The sequence below is a fragment of the Mastacembelus armatus genome, chromosome 6 (assembly GCF_900324485.2).
Source record: "Mastacembelus armatus chromosome 6, fMasArm1.2, whole genome shotgun sequence".
NCBI lineage: Eukaryota > Metazoa > Chordata > Actinopteri > Synbranchiformes > Mastacembelidae > Mastacembelus > Mastacembelus armatus.
The window spans coordinates 641,611-668,906 of record NC_046638.1 but is presented as its reverse complement, the minus strand read 5'-3'; the positions used below and the strand labels follow the sequence as shown (position 1 = coordinate 668,906).

Sequence of the window (27,296 nt, the reverse complement as noted above, 5' to 3'; positions counted from 1 at the left end):
CATCTCTATCATCAGAGCAGGAAAACACACTCCTGGTCCTCTCCTCCTGACTTTACCTGCCAGGCTCAGCTCCTCAGTCGTGTTAACCAACTGCCACCTAGTGTCACATCTGGGACTGTGTAAAGCTGTGGTCCCAACATGAGCCTCATTAAATAGAGCTGAAAAGTAAATAAAATAAAAGTTTAGTTCTCAGTCTTTTCTCATAAACTCTGCTTGTTTTCTGTAAATTACTGGAAAACGAGCAGGAAAAATGTTTGTTGGATTGTCATAAACCTGGTACTTTATATAGATATTCATGATAAGAGGCATTCAGACATAAAACAGAAATACTTTTAATATTTTTTCACTTTTTTCTACCAAAATGTACATTTATTTAAAAAATCAAATTAAAGCTCAGTGAATTTCATATTTATAAATATAACAGCTGGACACCGGCTGTTTCCTGGTCACAGTGTTTCACAGGTTTAGACCCTGATTGGCTCCAGACTAGAAGTGATGTCATAAATCCTGCAGGTATGTCCTGGTGTAAAACTGGAGAAATGAGAGGCGACTAACGTGTGAATCTGCAGGTGAAAACATCTGTAACATATCTGCAGCACCGTCACCCTGTGTCTGTCTGTGATACACTCAGATGGGATATCGCTTTAAATGGCACGACTAGATTTTTGCACAGCAACGGGCTCTGACCTGCCAGCCTCTGTGACATGGCTCTGAACACACTGAATAAAAGCCAAGACAGGGGATGTTTGAGGGGAAATCTGCCTATATTACAATAGAGGGATGAGATGAAGGTAAAAAGGGGCCTCCATGCTCGTCCGATCATGCGCTTGACAGTTGTTTCAGGGATGTGGGCACGGCCTGTTGAACAAAAGGTCGGCAGGCATCATAGATTTCACCGACAGGCTGACTCCTTGACAGACGCAGATTTCGCTCCGTCGCCAGCCGGCCGCCGGCTTTTACCCCGACGCCCGGCTCACCTCAGCCTGAAGAGATGGAGGGAGGGGTCAAAGGTTATGGCTGGAAGGCGCAGCAGGGATGGGAGACTGTCACGGCCCAGTGATCACTGTGCAACAAGCCAGGAGCCTGACATGCAGAGTGAACTCATTCTGTCCAGCCTGCACACTCCTCTCAGGCTGCTAAATTAGATCCATTGCCAATTCATGAAAGGCAGACGTCTGACAGCATGCCTGTCAAGTTCCCCAAGATAAATGTGTAGCAGGGAGCCCTCTCCTAACCACGCTGCTCATAAATAGGCCTACATGCAAAGTTAGCTCTCAAAATTGGCCCAGTGTCCCTGCTGAGAGACCGTCATGAGAGCAGCTGAGATCGAGCTGATAGAAATACCATGGAGACCAAAGGTCGAGATGTTTTAATAAAGTGATACAACAGTGTAAAAATACTTCACTACAAGTAGAAGTCTTGTATTCATAATTATACAACAAAATAAGCTTAATTATCAAAACTACTCCTGTGCCTGCCAGAGGGAATTACCTCTAATAATTGTTGTTTAAACACCATTTGAATAACTGTAAGTATTTGATGTTAGAGATGCACCAATCCAGTCAGTGGGGCAGGTAATTGGCTGCTATTGATGCTGTGTCAGCCAGAACAACATTAATATCCATTTCTGCCATTGATGGACTGTTAGTGTCAGAATAGTGTATCATGATTTATACACAATATCCATGTTTGGTTTGCAAAAATCGTACATTGCACAGTAAGATATGACATTTATGCAGCTAAAAAGTACAATATTTACCTCTGAACTGTACTGGATCAGTGTATAAAGTAGCATCAAGTGGAAATACTATTTTATCATTATTATTTGTTATTATTTTATAATTAGAGTTCGTCAGAGGCCAGCGGTCTACATTTACTTTCCTAGGAATTTCAATTAGCACAATATGATGCAGGGGCTGGACCCTCTCAGAACTGTGGTGGAGCAGCAGATGTGCAGGAAGCTGCTTTCTATATTGAACAATAATAAACACCCCCTCTACAATACACTGACTAAACTGAGGCTCATCTCACTGCGCTGCAGAACTGAGAGGTTGAGGAGATGTCCCACAGCCATTAGACTGTTTAATAGTAATTGTTGATATGTTAGTTATGCTATTTATGTTATTTGTTATTATCTGTTAATTATATTTCAGATTTTAGTGAAATTTCTATGTTAAAGTTAATATAAGAGCTGCGGGTCAATCTGAATTTCCCCCATTGGGGATGAATAAAGTATTTATCTATCATGATGCTTTAAGGTTAATGAAAACCACATTTCCCAGAAGTCCTTTCACGCCGCGCATGCGTAGTTGCACCATAACGACATGACGAACTGTTATGTTTTCAGTAGCAACCATTACTGTGAACTGGATAAAGTCGGCGTAAAAGGTACGAAATGTTTAAAAAGTAGGAATAGTGGGAAAAGACGAACACCACAAACACATATGTCATGACTGTGCTGTGTTCATTAGAAGACCGAGCTAACCCGTTAGCTGCCGCTGAGGTGCAGAGGTGAGCTAGCATTAGTACTGACGTAGCTAGCTAACTCCCGGCTAGTTTGAAATGTGATGGAGACCACAACAAAAACAGAACCTCAGTGTTATTGTACCACCTCTCACACATTTTATTAACGTTCAGCTTTATGGGATTTATTCTAGCTACTGTACTCAAATAATGCTGCTTCTATAAATGAGTGTCGGGGATGTGACGCCAGACTCCGTTTAAATTTTGGCCGCTTTTTTTGCTCATTGAGGAAAATTACGTTAAATGTTATTTCACACAAATGATTCAAGACACTGGTGAATGACGAAAGGTCACTTTTCAGTTCGGCGTGTGTTCAACACACCAACCATCACGTTTTTCACTGAGCTGGTTCGTTTTAGAATCAGTTTGCCTCGTTCTGCTCCTGAGCAAAGTAACGGAGAATCAAAATGGAGTTTTAAATTGTGTGGAAATGAAAGTCTCGTACGTTGCTGCTTGTTAGCCGAATACATGCAAAGACACAGGCGGTCTGTACAAAGTCTGAAGTGCTGTTCAGCTCCCCGCAGGACGTCTTATAAAAATTATTTTTAAATGGACTGTTTCCTCCATACACTATTACTCTAATTTAGCACTTGATATCGGTTTAATGTGGCTGATAAGGGGAGCATATATGTACTAATGTCTGTTTAATTTTCAGGCTGAAATATGTCCACTCTACTGGATGAGACAGCAGCAGATGTCCCAGTCAGAGACATCCCAGTCGACCTGTCCCGACTTGCAGCAGGTCCCCAAGGTCTGTGATGATCATGAACTCTGCCTGTTCCTTTATCATCCAAAGGCCAGGTTTCTGGGATTACACACCAGATTCAGAAAGTGACCTGTTTCCCATTTAACTCATCCCATAGTGGGCACACAGCAGTGAACACACACCCAGAGCAGTTGGGGGTTCGGTGCCTTGCTCAAGGGTCTCACCTCAGTCGTGGTATTGAAGGCGGGGGGCCATTCACTCTGCCCCACCGACAATCACTGCTGGTCCTGAGACTCAAACCCACAACTTTTGGGTTACAAGTCCGTCTCCCTATCCATTTAGCCCACAAGATTTATTTTTGTTTGTATATTATTGCTGTTTGTGGTAAAGTTACTGTTGCACAGGGAACTGAACTGGTGTCAGTGGTTAACATTGTGCCTAAATAAGCAGCAGAGTCATCATGAGGATCAGTACTGGTCTGTATGTGGAGCACGCAGGATGATATCACAATCAGTGTTAAGCAGGAGGAGGACAGTCTGGGCTGGTTTTATGTCGGACTGAAGCATCTGAGGATCCACAAGCTGCCACATATTCTTCTTTATTTACCTTTAGCTGGTTATATTTGGACCTGTCCAGGGTGGACCCCTGCCTTTCACCCAGAGAGAGCTGGGATAGGCTCCAGCTGATCCCTGTGACCCTGGTTAGGACTACAGATGATGGATGGATGGTTATATTTGCTAATTTGCCATTTTAAGCCTTTCGCAGCCCTTCTGCACTGCCTGCTTTCTCTGGTCACATAATTCCTGTCAATGAAGTGACTTGTCATGTTTCTGTTGATAGAATTGTATGTTGTGTGTTATCACCTGCACGCTGGACAACTGAGACTGTTTCTCTGGTGACAGATTCATCAGTGTATCAAAATGCTCGGGCACGACAGGACATCAGTCGGGTGTCCAGGGAGGAGCTGGAGGACCGGTTCCTGCGCCTCCATGAGGAGACACTGCTCCTCAAACAACATATTCACAAACAGGATGACAAGATCAAGAAGTGAGATACACATCACACATCTTAGAGTTGCATCTAAGGCAAATATATTATGATGATGATGATGATGATGATGATGATGATGATGATGATTATTATTTTCTACATGAGTTCCTTGAGTTTTATTGGATGTGTAAACATATAAGGGCTACAGTACAGTAAGAGTTTTGTGTTGGTTGGAACTATAACTACACATTTTCCCTATAATTGAAGCTGCTGACAGCCATACGCTGGTTTCACACTAAAGTTTTTTTTTTTGTGTTGCTGGAGTTTTGACCTTGTGGGACTTGGGGACGTGCTCTCCTCTAACAAAAGTTTCAAAAGAATCTTTATGGATTAATCCGCCTGTTATTTCTTAATGATTTGCTATATGAGCTGAATCCAAAGGGATTACACTGATATGAAACTGAAAATGGCAGCAAGTCATAAGATCTGGCAGCTGAAACTGGGAGGTTTTTGGCACCACCATGATGGTGGGGGACTCACAAGACGCACACTGAAAAAGTATGGTCAAAATCTGTGCAGCACAAATGGACGTTTCTTGACTGTTAGTCCCTGGTGGACTCCAAAAACCCTTGTTCCTGCTGGATGTTGTTTGCTGGTGTCTGCCATCAGGGAGAGCTCCCTGCAGAGTTCACAGCAGGTTCAATATTTCTCCTGACGAGTAAACTGGCTTTTGTGTGTGAAAATGGTGGTTTGCTCTTTAGGGCTCCAGTCATCGTCCTTTACCTCTGATTCTTACATGTACCCCTCTTCTTCCTCCTCCTCCTCCTCCACCCTTCAGGCTCGGCACTAAGCTGATGCGGCTGGTGAAGGACCGAGGCCGCATGGAGCAGCTGGCAGCGGGAGGAGCCCATCCAGCCTCCAGGGTCCGAGACGTGGAGATGGAGGAGATGATGGAAGAGCTCCAGGAGAAGGTCCGGGCACTACAAGCTGAGAACGAGGGACTGAAACAGCGTTTCCTCGTGGCCAAACAGCAGCTGATCAACTCACAGAGCATGAGGCCGTCGCCGTACGGCCACGTCCAGTCACGGGTCAACACTGGGCTAAAGAAGCTGAGAGACGACACTTCGTCTCCATCCCAAACACGCCCGAAACGTAAGTCACAGATATTTAATGTGAAGAATACAGAATTTCTTTGACCCCGACCCCGACCCTGCACATATGGCTGGTTTAGTGTTTTGTTTGACTGTAACCTGTGATGCAAACAACCATCAGGTCTGTGTTTACATTTTCTTCACTGACAGCACCAAGACTCGAGCTGAGATTTCTTATTACCTCGTTCTTCCACCTCCAGTTTGTTTCTCCTACAGTAATTTTTTTATTAATTTATTATTACTAGAGCCTGCACTGGATATCCCAGTGGACTAGATCACTGTGTTAAAGCCAGATCCTGTGGTTTTGGCTCCTGCAGGTCTGAGGAATTTAGATGGAGGCGGGAGACCTCCGATCGGCCAGCTGCCCCGATACGGACACAACCTGCTGGAGGAGGCGAGGGCTGAGATCCGCAACCTGTGAGCACTGCACAAATCACTGAGCAGCACTTAGCTGCGTCTGAGCTGTGTTTAAAGATGGTCCTGAAACATCAGCACACGGGTTTTTTGTCTGTCTCTCATTTTAATGTGACTGCACAACATGAATTTCCACAAAAGAAACAGTTAAGACCTGTGTCCACAGCTGGAGTTTGTCAGTCGTCCACCTCAACACATCTGACAAAGCAGATTTATTCATGCAGCTGTTTCATGTACAACACACTCTTAATAGAAAAGATGGTTTATACTAGATTTGTGTTTTAGTTCATCTTCAAAAAAAAAAAGTAAACACTAAATTCACTTATAGATGGAAACAGACCATGTTGTTTCTGACACATGGACCACGTCCTCAGACATGGTGTGTGTGAAAAGTTTTTCTCTGTTTGTGGACCAGAGAGAATGTGATCGAGTCCCAGCAGAGCCACATGGAGGAGATGGAGGGAGCTGCCAAGCTGCTGAGAGCTGAGCTGAGGAAGAAGGAGGCTGAGTATGAAGACAGGCTTCTGCAGGTCCGACAGCAGCAGACCACCAGTCTGAGGTATGAGGTTATTTTATCACAGACGCTTTAAACGCTGCCATGAGGCCAGTGCCACTTCTTTCCTCACGGGTAAAGACGTGTCTCTGCGTCTGCAGCTCATAAAAACTGATGATACGAGCGTTTGTCTCCACCACAACCACAAGTGATGTTTTTTACAGTAGACATGTAAACGACATGTCAGAGTTCCACACTAACGCTTGTGTGTCGTGTTGACTCTCAGGTCACATGTCAACAACAACGTGACGATGATGAAGCTGCAGAAGCAGCTGGCTGATAGGTCCAACGCTGTAACTGAGCTGGAGGGTCGGTTTCTCCAGCTACAAGAGGTGAGATGGTTTTCCAGCCTGTTCCTCACTGAAATGCTTCAGCAACAGCAGCTCACAGGAAAATAATTAATTCAGCACTGACAAGTCAACACCAGGGGAGAGCAGCCTTCACCTGTTACTGAAGATGAAAACAGACAAAATTGGTCTTCAAGGTGTGAGGACTGTTCTTTATTCAGGTTCACGCCACGAATTAGACACACAGGCCTTGATTTTCTCATCGGGGTGTGTTTGACCACACCCCCTCTCTCGTGCTGTTCCGAACCCTCCTGAAGGATTTACTTTCACTCAGCTGAGGCCAGAGAAATACAGGGTCGTCATCTGTCGTCTGCCTTTTTCTCTGTCCTTTGGATTTTACTTCTGTCGGCTCACACAAACACACAAAGGGGCTGTTGCCAGCTACCAGCTGAGTAACATACGAGGATTCACACTGACAAGTGTGATCACATTACACTACTGCAAAACCAGTCTGAGCTACAGCTGAAGCACCAGCTTTAGTAAGTTACAGCCTGAGGACCATGCTGTGGGTGTGAGGGCAGGGCTGATTTTAGGTCCATTTTCAGGTGTGAATCTCTACGTTATGCACCTGCATGTAACATTAGCAGAGCACAGGCTTCCAGGGATGCACCGGAGTCACCTTGGCCTTTCTACATTTTATAACTGCATCCATGTAAATGTTCATAAATAATAAACACATGAAAATGTGTTGTTAATAAAATAGTGATTCTATGGTGAAACTACATCACTGAATGTGTGGGCAGGGACTTGCAATGTCTTCACTGGCCACTAGGGCATCTCAGAACACTGGTATACACACACACACACACACACCAATGTGATTTAACACATACACGAGTGTGACAGCAGAGGGCTGTGCTGAGAATGAAAGTTAGTTACTGAGATGTGACTGTGATTCCAGAGTCAGCGGACGCTGAAGGCGAGTCACGATGCAGCGATCCACAAGGTTGACGAGCTGTCAGCTGAGCTGAAGGACGAGAGGCTGAGGAGTCTGGATCTGGAGAAGGAGCTGCAGAGCTCGGTCATATCCAGGATGAAGCTGGAGCAGGTGACTGGGACAGCACACACCTCACATTAGTTTGGGAGGTGGCTCCTCATAGAAGCTCCATTCAGTCCTAAAGTGCTGGTGTGCAGGGCAGTGAAGGGCACTGCTGCTTCCTGTCTGCAGGCAGGCTCAGACCGCCGCCAACCAATTACATGAGCTGATTCCAGCTTCTCCAACATGAGAACACGCTGTGTTTTACTGAAATGTATTTGGGCTTTGTGACGTCAGATGGTAAAAACAAGCGTTTTGTGCACGGGTCACACTCATCTCTGTTTGTTCTGCAGCTGCAGGAGCGTATTAGTGAACTGGAGCAGGAGAAGGATCTGCTGAAGCAGAACAATGAGAAGCTGGTGAACAGGTGAGACGCCTCAGCCACTGCAGCCGCTGAGTGAACTGGTTCCAGTGTCTCTGAGGGCAGAGCTGCCACATCACTGACATGATGATGGCTACACGTCACCATCAGCTGTCACTGAGTAATTGTTCTTATGATGTCATTGTGTTTGTTATCTCTGTTGTTCCAGCACCTTTGATGTATCTCAGCAACAAAAATGGCAGATCCAGGAGCAACAGCTGAAATTACAGATCGCACAGCTAGAGACGGCGCTGAAGGCCGACCTCGTCGACAAAAACGAAATCCTCGACAAGATCAAGGCTGAGAGAGGTGTCGGGCTTTTACTTTGACGTCCTGTACGGTCGGGCTTTTACTTTGACATCCTGGAACATGTTGATCACAAGACGCAGAGCTACAAAAGCTGATTGCTAGAAAGTCCAGGAGAGTGAACAACACTCATGTGACTGGTTCAGCTATGCAGATACTTTTAGTTATTGTCTTATGGAGAACAGTCGTTTTTCAGTGTAAATCTACTGATCCACAATGATTTAAAGTCCTCATTTGATTAAAATCATTGGTTTTTCAGACACAAATGAGAAGCTGACAGAAGAAAATAAGAAGCTTCATGTCCAGTTTCTGGAGCAGAAGCAGCAAACAGAGGAACTAAATGAACGTCTGAAGTTCTACAGCAGGGTAATGTGTTTTGGTTTTTATACTGCCAGATGAATGTTTATGTTAAATACAGTATGTTTGTCTGTGGAAAGACAAGTACACGTCACATGGCTGTGAATGGGTCACTGCTAATGGAGTCATTCTGTGCACTTTAAAGGACAATGAGTACGACATCACCGAACTCACTGAGGCGCTGCTGCAAATTAGGGTGAGTGGAAAGTACAGAGCTTGTTGACGATCAGTTTGACAGATGAGTCTTATCTAATGTCCATGTTTTCATGATGAACCTGGTTTCCAAACTGACCAACAGAGTGTGGTTCTCCCTGCTCCTGCCTCTGACATGTACAAATGTCCCCACAGACACAGAAGTCCCAGAGGAGCGGAGCTCTGAGCTTCCTGAACGAGGTGGAGGAGGGAGGGGGGAGCGGCGGCACAGAGAGCGCCATCAGAGAGCTGCGAGCTGCTCACGCTGAAACCATCCAGGAGCTGGAGAAGACCAGAAACATCCTGAGCCTCGAGAGCAAGATCAGCAAAGACTACAAGGTGCACATGAACTTCATCTCCCCTCAGCTGTGTTTGGCAGAACTACATGAAAAGGTCAAAACACATAAGAAGGACCTTTATTTGTCCCACAGTGAGGAAAGAGAGCAGAATACATAAAGAAACAAGTGTATTCCCACCAGGGCTGGGAATAATCACTCCATTCATTCAGTCATACATACAGACTGAGCCTAGGCAGATGACACACACATGAGGAAAACATGGGTCTGAACCTCTCTCCCAGCTCTGAACGCTGGTTTCTCAAACCACCTGCGTTCGGCCAACGAGAACAAGCAGAAACAGAACTTTTTTTCTCCAGTACCTGGGCCTTACCTGCCTCACTGAAAGTGAATGGTTCCTCCCCCAAAACCCACTGTGCTGCAGAAAAATGTCACACAAAGGAACAACCATTCACCATGTGCTCGTTCATAAATGAAGGTGTGTACAAAATGCTAACGTGTTTTCTTCTTGTGACCATGAGGCGGAGCTGGAGTCGGTGTTACGGAAGATGCAGAGCGACAAAGTGGAATATGAGCAGAAGCTGGAGCGACAGACGCAGCTGCTGGACACGAGGGCGGTGAAGATCCGCAAACTGGAAGGTGTTTATCCAAACCTCGGTCTAATCTTCATCTGTGGGAAACTACAGCTGCCGCTCTCACGTCTATTGTAGCTTTTGAAGTACAGAACATATTACATTTTAATTCTAACTGAATTAATTTGGATCGCACCATTAATACAGATGACTGACAGTAAAACGGAGTATGAGCTTATGAATCGTGCAGTGATGTTATTGAAAGGAATAACACACACACCCACACCTTCCACACATTGTCTCAGCCTGTCGTTTGATGCATGATTGACACTTTAAAGACAGTATAGAGGCAGGAATACAGATTGGAGAAAGCAGCTCTTGGTGCGTGGATGGATCCAGTCCCATAGAAAGCCCAGGAGCTGATGTGTAACAGTGCAGTGAAAGGCTGTTTGTTCAGGTCCCAGTCTGAGAACTGTCCTCTTCTGTTCCTGCTCCTCAGCTCAGCTCAGAGACATCGCCTACGGCACCAAAACCTACGTCTTCAAACCAGACGCCACAGCTGAGGACGAAGCAGATGAGTTTGATGAGAGTCTTCACCTGGACCGTGGAGAGAACCTTCTGGAGCTTCAGATCGTCAGCGCCACTCTGTCTCCCTCCGCCCTGGATGCTCTGGGTGATTGTGAACTCTCCACCTTCGTCACCTACGCCTTCTATCTGTTTGACCTGCACTCCACTCCAGTGGCGACGGGCCACAAACCAAAATATGGCTTCACGTCCAGGTACGTGGTGAGCATGGACGAGCAGCTCCTGGACTACCTCCACAGACACTCGGTGACCGTCGAGCTGCACCAGGCTCTGGGCTTAGACTGGAGGACGCTGGCGACTGGACACCTGCGACTGCAGCCGCTGCTAGAGCAAGATGGGACGGTTCATGGGAGCATACCGCTGGTCGGTGAGTGAGCGCTGATCCAACTCACAGTCCCTGCTGACAGGTGGTGATTTAATATGGCAAAGAAACATGACCAGGTGAGAGACACCTGGTCAGACATTGTTGGTCCAGTCAGACGGGCTTTACTGCAGGAAGAAAACACACGTCTTTGGGAGAAACTGTTGGAATCCTTCTGTAGATTTTCAGCTTGGAAAAAAGCAGTTCCAATGATTTCTCCAACTAGTAATACCAGCAATCAAATCTTATGAAGCACATTTCATATAAATACGATAGATGGACAGACAGATAGACGGATAGATAGACAGATAGATACGTTATTCATATAAAAACAGGCCTTCACAAAAGAAACAAAACACAGAGGAGACAGAAACACTGAAACAGCAGAGGACTCAGTAGAAGTTCCTTGGTAAAGGTAAGACAGAGGTGATTTGTAAATGATCTATAGGAGACTGAGCCACAGTCTGGGTGAGTGGAAACTAAATGCAGCTTCACTTTTAGTTCTGGGCAGAGGAGCAGGACTTTGTTACTGCTGCAGTTAGAACTTAGACCGAGTTTGCTTTTCCTTCTCAGGTGCATGTGATGAGGCGCGGTCCTTTGGATCAGTGGATTACTGGATGAGGGCGAAGATTCCCATGGCAGAAACCTTCCGCCTGCATAAAGAGAAGACGAAGGCAGCACAGGTACAGATTTCCACAACATGATGTTGTTTCTCCAACAAACAAACTAAAAAACTGCTGTAAAGACACAACAACTGACTGTGCAGAGAGTTTTACTGTAAATAAACGACCTTCTGTCTGATCTTCACCCCAGCTGCAGCCTCACAGCAGCAGCTGGAATGAACTCTCTGTTAGAGTCCAGCGCTGTCGGGACCTCAAGTCCAGAAACTCCCAGCAGCCGAGTCCCTACGTGGTCTACAAGTTGTTCAATTTCCCTGACTACCCCACTGCCACCATTCAGGACTGCTGTGACCCCCACTTCAACGACTTCAAGTCCTACTCTGTGCTGATGGATGTGGATCTGCACCAGTACCTCAAGTCTGAGCTCCTTCAGTTCTACGTGTTTGACTACAAAGAGGAGCAGATGGACACGTACCTGGGCAAGGCCCGGGTGCCTCTGCTGTCACTGGCTCAGGACAGGGGGGTGACAGGTGAGGGGCCCAGCAGGACTTTTTCCTGGTCTTACCCCTCCTACACCTTTCAGGTTTATTGTGTTGTATTTTCCTGTTTGGTTTAAAGTTTCAAATCAGTTACTCAGGAAATTTATCTGCAGTTAATTTGACAATCGCAATATAATTTCTCAAGTAGAGGAAACATTCTGCTGCTTGGCTCCACCACACGTATTATCATTAAGACCTAATAGTCAAACAATACAAGTCAAATAATTGTTCACAACAAGAAGGACATTTAAGACATCTACAGTTCAGTGACAACAGCTTTTGCTGCAGTGATGAAGATCATCCTGTGTGATTGACGGGTGGTGTCAGTGGGCCACAGGTTCGAGTCCCACTTTTGACATTTGTCCCCCCCAGGTGTGTTTGAGCTGACCGATCCCTCTGGACATCCTGCCGGAGACATAGAAGTGACACTGAAGTGGAAGTCCACTTACCTCGCTCCACCCGGCTCGACCAGCGCTGAAGAGTTCATCCCCGAAGAGAAGCCTGTGAAGGAACCTGCTGAGCATAGTGGGCAGGACAGGACCAACGAAAACCTACTGACAGACAGAGACCTGGAGGAGATTGTGCAGGAGGAGAAAGAGGCTGTTAATGAGCCCACCCCGCTCCCCTCTAAGGTTAGGAAGGAAGGAATAAGCAGCAGGGAACAAAAACATGGAAGATCCTTAGCATAAAGACTGGAAACGTAGGGAACTGTTAGCATAGCTTAGCATAAAGACTGGAAACGTAGGGAACTGTTAGCATAGCTTAGCATAAAGACTGGAAACGTAGGGAACTGTTAGCATAGCTTAGCATAAAGACTGGAAACGTAGGGAACTGTTAGCATAACTTAGCATAAAGACTGGAAACGTAGGGAACTGTTAGCTTAGTTTAGCATAAAGACTGGAAACAGAGGGAACTGTTAGCATAGCTTAGCTTAAAGACTGGAAACATAGGGAACTGTTAGCATAGCTTAGCATAAAGACTGGAAACGTAGGGAACTGTTAGCTTAGTTTAGCATAAAGACTGGAAACAGAGGGAACTGTTAGCATAGCTTAGCATAAAGACTGGAAACGTAGGGAACTGTTAGCATAACTTAGCATAAAGACTGGAAACATAGGGAACTGTTAGCTTAGTTTAGCATAAAGACTGGAAACAGAGGGAACTGTTAGCATAGCTTAGCTTAAAGACTGGAAACGTAGGGAACTGTTAGCTTAGTTTAGCATAAAGACTGGAAACAGAGGGAACTGTTAGCATAGTTTAGCATAAAGACTGGAAACGTAGGGAACTGTTAGCTTAGTTTAGCATAAAGACTGGAAACAGAGGGAACTGTTAGCATAGTTTAGCATAAAGACTGGAAACGTAGGGAACTGTTAGCATAACTTAGCATAAAGACTGGAAACATAGGGAACTGTTAGCTTAGTTTAGCATAAAGACTGGAAAAAGAGGGAACTGCTGGCCTGGCTCTGTCCACACATTATTATTTTGGTAGTTCACCTTTTCCAGCGGGTCACGTGTTGAACTGACATTACTGGCATTTCTGCTGTTTTAGCACCACAAACAATTTGATCATGTTTAAGTAAACCAGTGCAGTTCTTCATGGCAATACTGTGGTTATGAACAGAACCAGAACGTCACCTGTTTACTGAGTCTTTTTTTTTTTCAGGCCCCGCTGCCAAAACTCAGAAGACAGAAGACACAAGTAAAGGAGGGCCCGGCCGCCAAGAAAGTCACATTCATCGATCCCACAGCTACAGACGACCAGGTGACATTTTTTAAATGACTAGTTAACAGATAATCGCAGGTTGTCAGATAATAAAATGTGTTGATCTTGTTCGACTGTTGTCGCTGCAGGTCGCTGAGAAATAAGTGCAGAAACTTTCCGTCATAAACCAGAAACCATCACTTTCATCTCTTTGTTTTCTTCTGTTAGCTTAAGGACACGAGCCCTCCAGGTCCCAGTGTGTCTGCAGAAAAAAGAGGGACCAAACTATCACCTGTTGTCCAGGTAAACTTAGACCGCCTGATTCATTTTTATTCATTGGCTCAGACGGAGTCAGTCTAGTCAGTCTAGTCCACCGTTCAGGCTGAGGCGTCTTCCTCCTGTAGTGAGTTCTATTCATACACCATCATCACCACACTCAGAGCTCAGTGTGTTTTCACACCATTTAACAGTTGGCTTTATATGCACTCAATTGGGATGCACTGGGTGCAATGCATCTTGGGTGTTGTAGGATTTTTCACCTTAGGATCTTTTGGGAATCAGACCTTTCTCGCTGTTTTCTCCCGTCACAGGACATTAATGAGGTTTTTCTGTTCCAGCTGTTTGACATAAAGGCCTGAGCTGGACTGAGTGATGACGGACCAGTGAACTGTTCCCTAATCAAACTGTTTTCACCCAGTCCAGTCCAAAGAGGCCCAGCTGGATGGAAGTCACAGACTGAGCCTGTTGGGGTTGTTTCAAATTCAGCTCAAGCGAACAGATGTTCACTCGGTCGTCATCTGCAACTTTTCCTTTTTAAACAGCGTTTTGTGTTTGCAGCTTGTGTCGGACGAGACTCCAGCTCCTCAGAGAACCACAGAGGAAGATGATGATGAGTCTCACTTCTCTGAAGGCCAGCTGGTTCCTGCCAGCTCTCAGTCCATCTCTGATGATTCTGACATCTCAGAGGAAATTAGTGAAGGTGAGGAAATATTGACTGATACTGATTGAAACTGATAAAAAAGGTTTCTGTTTCTGTCTCTGTGCCTCCTCAGCCCAAGTTTTCTTCGGTTTAATTCTCTTTACTTTTGTATTTGCTTTTGTTTACAAAACCCTGAAACATCAGTCTGGTTTCACTGTGGAAAGAAAACCAGTGTTGAACCAGTTTGTTTTCTTCAGACTCCACCATCATCCCCCTGGTCTGCCTGGTTTTTAAAGCCTGTTCTCTGTCTTAAAGGTGCAGATGTTTTTGTTTTCTGACAATGCTTCCTGAGCAGACATCAATATTGAATGTGGCTGTCGATAATCTTTAGAGCAGAGTTCATAAATGTTAATAACAGCAAACGTCTTCCTGTCAGCAGCCAGGTGTCATACAGGAGATGATACCTTCAGATCTCTACAATTCATTTTTTATTTTCCCTGAAAACCTACGCTGCTGTTTTTTCCTCAGAGTCTTCTTCTGCTTTACCAAATATTTATTTCATTGCTTTTATTTCCTCTCCTGCTTCCTGACCGGATCTGTCCAGATGTTCAGGAGGCCCCGGCAGCCAGAGAGGATCAGAGCGAATCGACTCAGTCCGACAGTGATGACTGCATCGTTCACGGACAGGCCACGGGGAGGAAGGTCAGTGTTTTCCTTCCTTTGGGCAGGGATGGATTAGACAGAGCGGATCGACGATTTGTGGGGCTGGCTGTGTACAGCAGAGCTGATGTGCTGCTCTGAGAAACAGGCAGGTTTTGATTGTTGTGTTTTTGTTGAGGTTCATTTCGATTTTATTCTGCGAACAGGCAGGAGGTTGTTTCTGAATCCAGGTCTGAGTTTGAGCGATCGCTCTTTAACACAAACTTTCAGACTGGTCAGTCAGCAGACTCATTATATTTACTTAATTCTCCTGCAACTAATGCTCATTTATGAACAGCCTTTATTTCAGTCAGTATTAACTTTATGACTTTATTTTCTGTTTTTCTGTGTTTCTCTGACTCGGTCAGTGAATTGTCTTGTTTGAAGAAAACTCCGTTTTTCTAGAGACACAGGAACCTTCTAGACTGAGTCTGATGCTGCATTTACAGTTACTGACTGATTTTCTGTCCATCGATCAATCAATTAGTCAACGTTCAACAGTAGAGGAGCTGTTGTACTGAAACAGTGTGAAGACCCCATGAGAGCAGAGTCCTAGTCTAAACTGTGTTGGTCCTCAGGCCTCGGAGCGACTGCGGGTGGAGATCATCTCTCTGAGCCTGAGACCAGGTTCTCGTGTGGCCCGGGACAGCAGCGTGGTCCGTCTGTTCGTGGAGTACTCCTTCCTCGATCTGCCCACAGAGGAGACGCCCCTGTCTCTGCCCAAACCCCCACAGGGAAAGAGCATCAACTACAACTACAGCAAAGGTCAGAGCCTGGACCTGCTTTGTTAAGGATCCTTGCTGCCTGCTGGTCTTGTTTGTGTCTGAGCCACAGATACTTCAAAAGACATTTGATTATTAGGATTTGACAAAGAAATAACAGAATAAATGAGCATGAACTCTTTATTCATACCTGTGAGTGATATTAATGGTATTAGATCATCGTTGTCCTCACTGCATGAGGATGTTTATGGACACTGGGACCAGTTCCTGACACACAGGTGTAGTCTGTGGAAACCCACTGTAATATTTCCTCGTCCAAATGGAAACAGGGTCTGACGTCGTTTTGGTTCTTTAGCAGCAGCTGTAAATATTGTTGTGAATCTTTTTCTGTGTCTTTTTAATGAGCGACATTTGACCTGCTCGTTGTTCCTCAGTCATTCCTGTGGATGCTGAGACGAACGGACCGAGGCGGCAGCTGCTCAGGGGGGTCCTGCAGGGCCGAAACCCTCAGATGGAAAGGTGAGCAAATGTCAGATGAAACAAAGAACCTTGCTGATCTTTTCCTGGATTAGACACAGAGTGGGAAGGCCACAGTCGGATGCTGAGGAGACAAACAGTCTCTCACATTCTCCTCCGACGTCCCAAACACAGAGATGTGTCCTCACGTGTCGCTGACAGTTCTTAAAAAGCCGTCTGGATGGATCTTAAAATCTGGACAATTTCCTCTTTGGTTGTGTCGAACAGAATCCGGTTCACGGTGGTGAGCGAGCCTCCGGAGGAAGAGGAGCAGGAGAGAGAGTGTGAGGATGTGGGAGTGGCCTTCCTGAGGATCACTGAAATCCTGGAGAAACAACAAGACCTGACCGAGACCAGTCTGAACGGTCTGCACACACACATTTCACTGTCTTTGGTAAAGCAACAGGTGTGGTCCTACAGGTAGTCACAGTCTGTCTGTGTGTCCCCTCAGTTCTGGACGTGGAGGACAGCGGGGAGGTGGTAGGCAGTCTGACGGTGTCTTTGGAGGGACTGGAGGCGCTGCAGGCCATCGTCAAGGACCAGGACCCCGATCGAAGCCTGGTCTCCTCCCTGACACCATCGGCACGACACAGCAAAGCAGAAAAACCCTAATAGATCAGCAGCACGTGAAAGGGTTTGTGTCAGTCTGTGGACCCTCAGTACTGGCTTCACCCTTACAGATGTACTGTAGCAGGACTGACTCAGGACCTGAAACACTTGAACAGATGCTCTGAGCTCGTATTTCCTTCTGGCTCTGCACTGTCTTCATATTTTTTCCACTGTGAGTGAACGTGACATTTTTAAGCACAAGGAAATTATGATTTTCCAGCTGGTTCCACCTGGTTCCACCTGGTTCCACCTGGTTCTCTGCCCAGAAAGTACAGAACAGAACTGAATAGATTTCAGGTCACAATAAATGTGGGTAAAAAAACTGAGAAGTCTCTAGTCTTCCTGCTCCTGAAACGTTTCCAGGCCTTGAGTTGGCTCAAAATGCTGCTGCCTGTTGAATGCTCTGAAATCTGAACATAGTACTCTGATCCTGGCACGTTCACACTGGTTCCCAGTTTGATTCAGAGTGGACTCCATGATGATGACCTATCAAACACTGCTGACAATCACTCCGCTCCCAACACCCACATCTCCTTGTCCTCCCACGGGTACGTAGGAAGTCGGCTCCTTGGGAACCCGCTCCCTGCCTGATATCAAAGCTGCCTCCTCTTTTAAAAATAAACCTTTGGATAATGTGTCTGTGTGTTTATACTGTGACTGTGTTGTGTCTTCTTCTATGTGTCTTCTCTGCACCGTGTGTTTAATAAATAAACAAACCTCCAGTCTCAGGCCATAAAAACTGTGTTTATGATCAAACCAGATTAGAACTAATGACTAAATGACTGAACTAGGCACCACAGATTAACACAAAGCCGTGAGTCTTAGTATGTCAACACATCTGTTCACCATGTGGACGAGCTGCTGTTTCTTCTTAAATGTGAAGGTCATTTAAAGTTGGTTCTGGCTCGTTCCACTGAGGTTGGTTCTTTGAATAATGTCCCGTGTGTTTATCCAGGCAGAGTCTACAGCTTCCACCTGATGTTCACTGCAGCTTTAGGTTTTTTTACTGTGCAGCAGCAGCTGGGCCTCCTGCAGTTTCTTTGGTTTGTAACGCAGGAGACTTCAAACCTGCAGGTATGACCCAAATATGTTGCAGCCTCAATAATGTTGGTCTGTTGATCAGACATTCTTTCTTTCAAATCTTATGATCCAAACCCATTTTACTGCAAATTATTCCCAAGAGTTAGTGCAAAGTTTGGCTACAGGTGAAATAAATAACGTCTGGTATGACATGTCTGATATGTGGGCTCCTGTTCAGATTAAAAACTGATGTGTTTGCAGTGTGATCTGTGAGAAACTGGCCCGGTTCTACTGGTTCTGAGTGAACTCTGTTTCTCACAGGGATCGTTTGTTATTTTCCATCGCTCTGGCCGTTCCAGTCTGAGATGGGCTGTGGGTGGCGGCGGCTCCGCGGGCGGCAGGGTGTCACCTCCAGCTGACGCAGGCGGGACCTGAAGAGAAACACGGTCCAGCTCGCAGGACGTGGACAGACGCAGCCACTTTCACTGCAGCGGGGAAACCGTCATCGGCCCAAAGTCTCAGGTTTGATTTATTTCTGTATTTACTGTGATGTTTCAGCAGGTCATGGTGCTGGGATTTTTAGAACCGGACCATTCATGAAAAACTACATGTCTTCTTAGTAAATACTGTGTTTTCATGTCCTCTTATTTATTCTGTGTGTTGGGAATAAGGAGAAACTTCTAGAATCATTCAATAGCTTCTGTTAACAGGTTTGTTAAAATGAGAAAATTAAAATTTGCTTTATCTGTTGTGACAAAATAAAATCACTAATAAATTGTGATCTGAGTAATTCATGTTATAGACACATCCTGTTTATGATTCATTTCTTTATTTTTCACTGCTGTTTAAACCAAATGACTGTAAGAAATAATCAGCAGGTGAGTTGATTGTTTGCAGCCCTGATGATGTTCCTCATTAGACTGACAGGTATGACCAGATGTCTGTTCAGTAAATGCACTTTTCTTCAGTTGAAAACTAAAAAATGTTGCACAGATACTTTGCATTAGTTAAATAAAGATTCAGGAGGCACAAAAAGACGTTATTATTGTAGTCTAGGACAGGCACCTGTGAACAGGGAGGGTTAGTTGTCTCATGAATTTATATTTTTGTCGTGTATGTTGTCTTTCTCGGTGGCTGCGTCTCCATGGGAACGTCCTACGTGCTGCTGCAGTGTCTCAGCAGTCGTCTCTGTGCAGGATCCGGTGGGACGTCCACAGGATTTCAGCTGTTCCTGAAGGTTGGTCATCGGAGCAGCTGCTCCTCTCTGCACATATGGACATGACTCGCTCTGGGTCAAAGGCTGTTTCAGCCCTTTACAGATGATGCATAACTCATTTTCTATCTGCAACTGAAAACATGAATAAAACACGTGTCCTGATGGTCTGCAGCCTGAAATATTACTTTAAACAAAACTGGTTTTTACACATGCACTAACAGGTTAAAGGGTCATTTCACCCAAAGTGTGAACAGTCCAGGGAGTCAGGTTCATCCTGTGTCTGTGGCAGAGACCGAGCTCAGGTTTCCACCTCAGTAAAAGCCAAAGTCACAGTGAAACAGCTGAAAAGCTCTGACGTTACTGGACAGTTGAGGTGCAACATACAATAATCAACTACAGGTATGAGAGGAAAGGCCAGATTTGTTATTTAAGAGCTAAATGTACATTACAACTGTCCTAAAATGTGAAAGCTCCAATGAAATTTGTAAAAGGTCATAAAAACATAACAAGAGATCTGGAAAAAAAACCCACAGTAAAAAGTCAGTAAGTTAAAAAAGCGTCGGTCTGCAGACTGATGTTTCTGTCCTCCAGCAGCCTCGGTCACCATGAGCCTGGACGAGGACGCCCGCTGGCTGGAGTGGGTCACCAAACAGTTCGAGAGCATCGCAGGAGACGACAAAGAGATCGACCTGGACGAGTTTAAAACCGCTCTCAAGGTCAAAGAGGTGAGGCCGAGTTTTCTGGCACACAGCTGGTTCAGACGCTCACTGTGACCTTTGCTGCCTCACCTGCACCTGTCCTGACAGGTGATGGGGTTATTTGGCACAGCAGCAGCACCGAACCTGGTGCTGGTGCCATGAAACCTCTAGCTGGTTCCAAACAAAGCCTAAAACAACTGGATATGACTCTGCAGGGTACGGGACAGATCTTTCTGTGTTTCTGTGTCCAGTCCTTCTTCGCCGAACGCTTCTTCGCCCTGTTCGACTCGGACGGCAGCAGCTCCATCAGCCTGGACGAGCTGCTCAAAGCTCTGGACCTCCTCATCCACGGCAACGAGACCGACAAACTCAGGTTCCTCTTCCAGGTCTACGATGTGGACGGTCAGTCCTGGCAACGCCGACTCACAGAGAACACATTAGGCTGTGTGTGTGTGTGTGTGAGATAAGTACAGAATAAGAAACATTCAGTAAATGAGTCTTTTAAAAGTCCAGACATGATGATCTGAGCTGGTCTCTGCTGTCACAGCTGCTTTTCCAAACATCATCTCACCCAAACAGCAGAAACAGTTTCCACAGGTTGTTTCTTCCTGCAGGCAGCGGTTCCATTGACCCCGACGAGCTGAGGACGGTTCTCAAGTCGTGTTTGCGTGAGAGCGCCATCTCTCTGCCAGAGGAGAAGCTGGATGACCTGACGCTGGCGCTGTTCGAGTCGGCCGACAAGGACAACAGCGGCTCCATCACCTTCGAGGAGCTCAAAGCCGAGCTGGAGAACTTCCCAGAGGTCATGGAGAACCTCACCATCAGGTCAGCCAACATGTGCCCCGTGGAACCTGCAAAGGGCCCGGGGAACTTTTAGTGGCTCTTCTGCATGGCACTAGATTCAGGCTTCAGTGAACCTACAGTCCATGAAGGGCCCCCTCTCTCTCTACGCTGTCCTGTTCTACCTCTGCCTCTCTCGCCCTCCTCAGTGCCGCTAACTGGTTGAAGCCTCCTGACCTGGACCAGAAGAAGCGTCAGACTCCTCGGTACCTGACCCGGGCCTACTGGCAAAACAACAGTCGCAAGCTGCTGTTCCTGGGCGTGTACGCCAGCCTCAGTGTGCTGCTGTTCGTCGGCGCCGTGCTGCGGCACCACTACGGGGGGGCCTGGTTCATGGTGGCCAAGGGCTGCGGCCAGTGTCTCAACTTCAACTGCACCTTTGTCATGGTACTACTGCAGTACTGCAGTACTCTGCTCCTTTAGGAGTACACTGTACAAATACTCGTTCTAAATACAAGTTCTACATTTAAAATTCTACTTAAATAAAAGTACCGGCCTCATGTAATTAAAGTATCAGCAGTACAAGTACACAGGTATGTGTATTTGAGGTACATGCACCTGAGTATTTCCATTTAATCCTATTTCCCTCTCAGAGTAAAGTGTTGCCTCAGACACATCCCAAACATGAGACTATAAAATAGAACAGTGCGCTTTAGTATTGACAGTAGCTCCACATGAAAACGCAGTGCACCATGGGAGATTAGTATTGAATTATAATTAGAATGAGAAATACTTTACAGTACTGTCCTTGTGCGTGTGCAGGTGCTGATGCTGCGCCGCTGTTTGACATGGCTCAGGGCGACGTGGGTGCTGAGGATCTTACCTCTGGACCAGAACATCCTACTGCATCAGATCGTGGGCTACGCCGTCCTCGGCTACTCGCTGGTGCACACCGCCGCCCACATCTTCAACTTCGGTACAGACACACACACAGACGTGCTTTCATTTACTGGCATCATGGCAGACAGGCAGCTGACGCTCCTCGGTCTCGTCTCTGTGTGTCCCGCCTCAGTCCGGCTGTCGGAGAGCAGCGGGTACAGCCTGTGGGAGTACCTGCTGACCACTCGGCCCGGGATCGGCTGGGTGCGGGGGACGGCCTCGGTGACCGGGGTGGTGCTGCAGGTTCTGATCTGTCTGATGGTGCTCTGCTCCAGCACGTTTGTCCGACGCAGCGGACACTTTGAAGTAAGACTCCAGGAAATGAAGTGTAGTGTTTCTGTTGGTTCTCACCTCCTTCTAACAGAAACTGTTACACCTGCTGTCACCTCTGTGCTGCTTATCTAACTTTAACCCACATGATGACAAAACACACATCACAGCCTGTGGAGCCAGCAGGTGTTTTCCTTAACAAAACCCACAAATGTGGTTTCAAATTAAACCAGAACTTCCCATCTGCTGTTTGCTGCTCAAAGCTCAGGTCCGGTCTAATACCAGGATCCTGTTCTCTCTTCGATTGATCAGTTCATCCATATACTCGATGCAGTATCTGTTGCTGGCTCTTTGTGCTGTGGCTCATCAACATGCAGCTGCAGCCTGATCGATGTGTGTTTGTACAGACTGTAACTCTGACTCTGGGACCTCATGCATGTCGGACGCAGCGGCAGGTTTACTGCAGCAGCAGTGCGCAGATTGATGTTTAGTGTGTGAGCTGAACAGAAACTGTTCGGTCTGATGTCAGACTTATCTGAGTTTCTCCCACAGAGCTGAGGTGCTGACTACTGGTTTTCCTGCAGGTCTTTTACTGGTCTCACCTGTCCTACGTGTGGGTCTGGGCTCTGCTCGTGGTTCATTGTGCAAACTTCTGGAAGTGGTTTGTGGTTCCAGGTCTGGTCTTCCTGCTGGAGAAGATTGTGGGAATCGCAGTTTCTCGTATAGGAGGTCTTTACATCGTGGAGGTGAACCTGCTGCCGTCCAAGGTGCCGAACACAAACTCAGCCAGCACCTCTGGGCTCAGTCGCTGTCCGCACACACCCATCATCCAGACTTCAGAGCCCCACCTTTAATCACATCTGATGCATATGAAGCAAAAGTCCGTACATTGTTGTCTGTGTGCAGGTCACTCACCTGGTGATCAAACGTCCCCAGTTCTTCCATTTCAAACCTGGAGATTACGTCTACATCAACATCCCGGTGATCGCCAAGTACGAGTGGCACCCGTTCACTATCAGCAGTGCTCCGGAACAGTCGGGTACTGTTGTTTGTTTTTCTATCAGTGCAAACCATCCCAGCCCTCAGGCGTTTTTCAGAAATCACTGTCGTGTGTTTGTTCCTTGTATCTGAGACTTTCCACAGTCAGAGTCTTTTGAAGGCAGCTCAGAGACAAACTGCAGTTTCTTTGACCTCTGACCTGCAGAGGCTCTGTGGCTGCACGTCCGCTCCATGGGCCAGTGGACCAACCGGCTGTACGAGTACTTCAGACAAGCAGAGGGTCCGGAGCTCGGTCCCAAGAGGCTGGCCACCAGCCTGAGGAACCGGAGGCAGCTGATGAAGGCCCAGGTTCACATCACACACAGGTCACTTTCTATCTCTGCCAGTGGGGCGTCTGTTTAAAAGCCCTTTTCCTTGTGTTTTCCCTGCAGGAGCAGCTGTTCAGCTCTCCAGGCTGTAACGGAGACGTAGCCTCCAATGAAGATGATGCAGTCGAGCTGACGATGTACCGACAGAACGGCTCCCAGTCCGACGTGGCCCCAGCCTCGCTGTCTGGAGCTCAGGGGCCGCTGGAGCCTCTTCCGGACGAGCTGGGCCTGGCAGAGAGAGGAGAAGCTCCTGCGCTCAGAGAGGTGGGGACCAGATCTGGAGTCCAGTGTCTCGGTCAAACAGACTCTAAGATCATCTTTGATCCGTTTCTTTCTTTAACGTGCAGATTTCTGCCAAGTTTGGTGAGAACCACCGGTTCTGCAACATCAAGGTGAGCACAAATACTCTACAGTCCATTTGATGGCTCCTGGTGGTGTCATTAAAAAACGCTGTGGCTGATGGTAATCACATTGTTTCTATGTGTTTGTGTCTATGCACTGTGCTAGCCTGGTTACTGTGAGCCTGTGAGCACATGCTGCAGGCCAGAAACCAGTTTCCTCCTGTCCCCAGTCTGATTCTGGGCCGGACATGTGTCAGACTTATTTACACTTCTACAGAAGGTTGGAGACAGTTTCATTCAGACTTTGGGTGGAATCATTTTAAATCGTCACTCTGTGTTTTGTCACCTGCTCACCTGTAAAAACCAGGTAGAAACCCAAACACTGGGACATGACCAGAGAAATCAGGTTTCCAGGGTTGTGGTTTGTGTGACTGCAGGAAACTGACTGTGACCAAGTTACTGCCACACCTCCAGACACCATCAGAACAGAGTTAAAGAGTCTAGAAGATCTGTTCTCCAGCCTGTGGAGTGTCTATAAACACTGTATGTTTGCTGTCAGTGCTACGTAGACGGACCGTACGGGACCCCTACCAGGCAGATCTTTGCGTCTGAACATGCCGTTCTGATCGGGGCGGGTATCGGGATCACACCGTTCGCTTCCATCCTGCAAAGTATCATGTACCGGTAAGACACAACACACTGTCCATCCGTCCGTCCACTATCCTTCTCAGTTACATTCTGGTTCAGAGCACAGGGCCCGAAGTTCAAGCAGAGACCTCGATGTCCATCACCTTCCAACTCTTCTGAAACTAGACAGTTTTGCTTTAAAGGAAACAACAGACTGACTGACAACAGTACGCTCATAAGTCACCCAGCTGCAACATGACGTGTGTTTCTTTGATCCAGGTACCGCAGGAGGAAGCAGAACTGTCCCAACTGTAACTACTCCTGGTGTGAAAACATTAAAGACAGCGACATGAAGTTACGCAAAGTAAGAAGAGACTGTTCCAGATCATTTTTCAGTCACGTTTCATGTTTTTCAGTGAAACCTGTTTGATGTGAATGGGCATCCTTCAGGTGGACTTTATCTGGATCAACAGGGACCAGAAGTCGTTTGAATGGTTTGTTAGTTTACTGACCAAACTGGAGATGGACCAGGCTGACGAAGAGCCCGAAGGTGAGAGACAGACACAGTGAAAAGAGGCAGAGCACAGAGCACAGGGTGAACGAAGTCTGACCTGAGTCTGCTGTCTGTCAGGCCGCTTCCTGGAGATGCACATGTACATGACGTCCGCTCTCAGCAAGAACGACATGAAGGCCATCGGCCTGCAGATGGCGCTGGACCTCCTGGCCAAGAAGGAGAAGAGAGACTCCATCACCGGGCTGAGGACCAGAACCCAACCTGGGCGACCTGAGTGGGGGAAGGTGAAGACCACTAGTCTCCCCTTAGTTTGTGGTCGGTTTGTCAGGAACCCCTGTGTCAGACCCAGCCAGACCTCAGTCAGTTTATTAGGAACCCCTGTGTCGGACCCAGTCAGACCTCAGTCAGTTTATCAGGAACCCCTGTGTCGGACCCAGTCAGACCTCAGTCAGTTTATCAGGAACCCCTGTGTTGGACCCAGTCGGTTCATTAGGAACCCCTGTGTCAGACCCAGTCAGTCTAGTCCAACAGTCCTACAGTGAATCCTCCTTCATGAACGTGATAACGTTCAGTTTGTGTTCAGGCTGTTTCACAGCTGTTCATTCAGGTAAATGATCAGTTTGGAGGCTATGGTTGGACTGGACTTACACTCAGCAAACTTTGTAGATTGTTGTAGAACAGGGGAACACAGTGTCAGTAGAACTGAAAGTAGAACTTGAGTCCCTGCTTTGTGGAAAGTGTGTCCAGAGCAGCTGTGTGACGTCTAATTAACACTCACTATTTGCTACAAGGAGGAAAAATATAAAAATCTGCCAGATGGAGTTAGAAAGACGTCAGCTGACAACATCTGTGGAAACATTAGCTGGTGCTAGAATAAAACACCCAGAGACTCTCAACAAGATGTCAGATATCCAGGTGCATAGTGGGTAGTGTAGGCATCAGAGTTTGACAAGAAGAATGTGTTTAAAAAAGATGATATCCCTAGTTCTCCTCCATGGTATCTGCTCCTTGTTCAGCAGGAGTCTGTGTAAAACTCCCTCATGGGTCATTTCCACCTTGTATTTCAGCAAAAAGATAACACATCATTGTGTATCTGACATGTTTAAATCCATGAGAAGATGTGAAACGTGAATAGCACAGGCAGGCTGACAGTAAAGTCGTGTTTGTTGTTTGCCAGGTGTTTCAGAAAGTGTCTGAGGAGAAGAAAGGGAAGGTCCACGTGTTTTACTGCGGCTCTCCTGCTCTGGCTAAAGTCATCAAAGCTCAGTGTGAACACTTCGGCTTCAACTTCTACAAGGAAAACTTCTGAGGGGGTTTCCTGCTGTTCCGCACACAAACTCCTGCCGTGCCCTCCTCTGTGTGTGTGTGTGTGTGTGTGTGTGTGTGTGAGAACGTCATTCTGTGGTTGTGTGGACACATTCAACTTCAGGAGTTGTGAGGACCTGTTGTTAGGTAGAGCTGGTTTTAGGGTTAGAACCAGGTTGATGTCAGTGTGAGGGCTGACGAATGTGTTAAGGCAGTGAGTGTCCTCACAAAGACAGAAGTGTAAATGTGTTTTTACTTGTATTACTCATGTTGTGGGGACATAAATCTGTTTACACTGTAGGACACTGTAGGACCTTGACTTCGTTTGTGGACAAGAAACAAGTCACTGTAACATAAATCAGTAACTTTTATGGTGAAGTCTCGGTTTTAGGTCAGAGTAGGGTTAGGGTGAGGTCAGGTTTAGGCTAGTGTTAGGTTCAGTCTCCAGGAGCTGAATATGTGGCTGTTGAATGGATGTTGATAACCTATATTTACCTGTATTGATCTTCTGTTTCATCCATGTCTGCACATATAAAATTATCCAGGTAATAATGTCTGACATTTTCTCTCCTCATTAAATAAAAACTCACCTCAGATCATCGAGCTGATCGGCCTCAGGTGTCGTCCTGTGAATGTCTTTAGCTGTTACTTCTCCCATTCAGACGATTAGAACAAAATGTATTCAACAAGTGAGAGTAATGTTTGATTACAAAGCTAATATGATACCTGGCAATAACAATACCCCAACCCTAACCCCAGCTGCAACATTAACGTGAGCCTTTGACAAAAAACCATTAAAGATTATGACCCAATAGTTTCAAATGGGACATTCTGCATGCTTGCTTTTACTTGTGGTATATTTTTTGTCATTAGTATGTTATTTTTGCAGTCCAGTGCTACTTTTACTTAAATGTAAGTATTTAGATCGGAGTACTTCTTCCACCACTGATATGAATAGTTGGCTAATACTGGTGTTAGAGGGAGAGACTTTAATTCAACATAATCAACATATAACTGTTGTTTTTGTTAACAGACGTAACAATTATCATGACAGTTAATATGTAGATTTGTAACAAATAAATATATCATTTCTATCAGTGGTTGGATTAGATTTGCTCAAAGACAAAAGTTTATTTCTTCTCTAAA

The 27,296-nt window shown here is 46.3% G+C and overlaps 2 protein-coding genes across 4 annotated transcripts; both read left to right on the top strand.

The window, feature by feature from the left end:
- Positions 1–2,304: 2,304 nt before the first annotated feature.
- rpgrip1l (RPGRIP1 like) lies at positions 2,305–17,720 on the top strand. 2 transcript variants are annotated; one of them, XM_026310889.1, is made up of 26 exons: positions 2,305–2,388; positions 3,179–3,274; positions 4,132–4,276; positions 5,058–5,371; positions 5,688–5,787; positions 6,200–6,343; positions 6,564–6,669; positions 7,586–7,732; positions 8,014–8,087; positions 8,251–8,390; positions 8,647–8,753; positions 8,890–8,940; positions 9,093–9,275; positions 9,754–9,871; positions 10,304–10,756; positions 11,324–11,433; positions 11,564–11,900; positions 12,282–12,541; positions 13,570–13,668; positions 13,837–13,911; positions 14,446–14,587; positions 15,132–15,229; positions 15,805–15,991; positions 16,383–16,467; positions 16,693–16,829; positions 16,916–17,720. In XM_026310889.1, the coding sequence occupies exons 2-26, from the start codon at positions 3,187–3,189 to the stop codon at positions 17,074–17,076; spliced, it is 3,861 nt and encodes a 1,286-aa protein (XP_026166674.1). In that variant the 5' UTR covers positions 2,305–2,388; positions 3,179–3,186; the 3' UTR covers positions 17,077–17,720. The 2 variants fall into 2 exon arrangements, with proteins under 2 accessions (XP_026166674.1, XP_026166675.1); XM_026310890.1 differs by lacking the exons at positions 16,383–16,467; positions 16,693–16,829; positions 16,916–17,720 and having other exon boundaries at positions 15,132–15,335; positions 15,805–15,933.
- On the top strand, positions 17,485–26,753 carry nox5 (NADPH oxidase, EF-hand calcium binding domain 5). 2 transcript variants are annotated; one of them, XM_026310900.1, is made up of 20 exons: positions 17,485–17,621; positions 18,029–18,147; positions 18,415–18,615; positions 19,265–19,330; positions 19,901–20,034; positions 20,259–20,409; positions 20,622–20,832; positions 20,997–21,234; positions 21,610–21,763; positions 21,860–22,032; positions 22,581–22,763; positions 22,903–23,035; positions 23,201–23,343; positions 23,427–23,627; positions 23,711–23,755; positions 24,264–24,388; positions 24,611–24,695; positions 24,782–24,881; positions 24,963–25,129; positions 26,023–26,753. In XM_026310900.1, exons 5-20 carry the CDS (start codon positions 19,915–19,917, stop codon positions 26,152–26,154), a joined length of 2,361 nt encoding a protein of 786 aa, XP_026166685.1. In that variant the 5' UTR covers positions 17,485–17,621; positions 18,029–18,147; positions 18,415–18,615; positions 19,265–19,330; positions 19,901–19,914; the 3' UTR covers positions 26,155–26,753. The 2 variants fall into 2 exon arrangements, with proteins under 2 accessions (XP_026166685.1, XP_026166684.1); XM_026310899.1 differs by lacking the exons at positions 17,485–17,621; positions 18,029–18,147 and having other exon boundaries at positions 18,237–18,615; positions 19,904–20,034.
- The last annotated feature ends 543 nt before the right edge of the window (positions 26,754–27,296 follow it).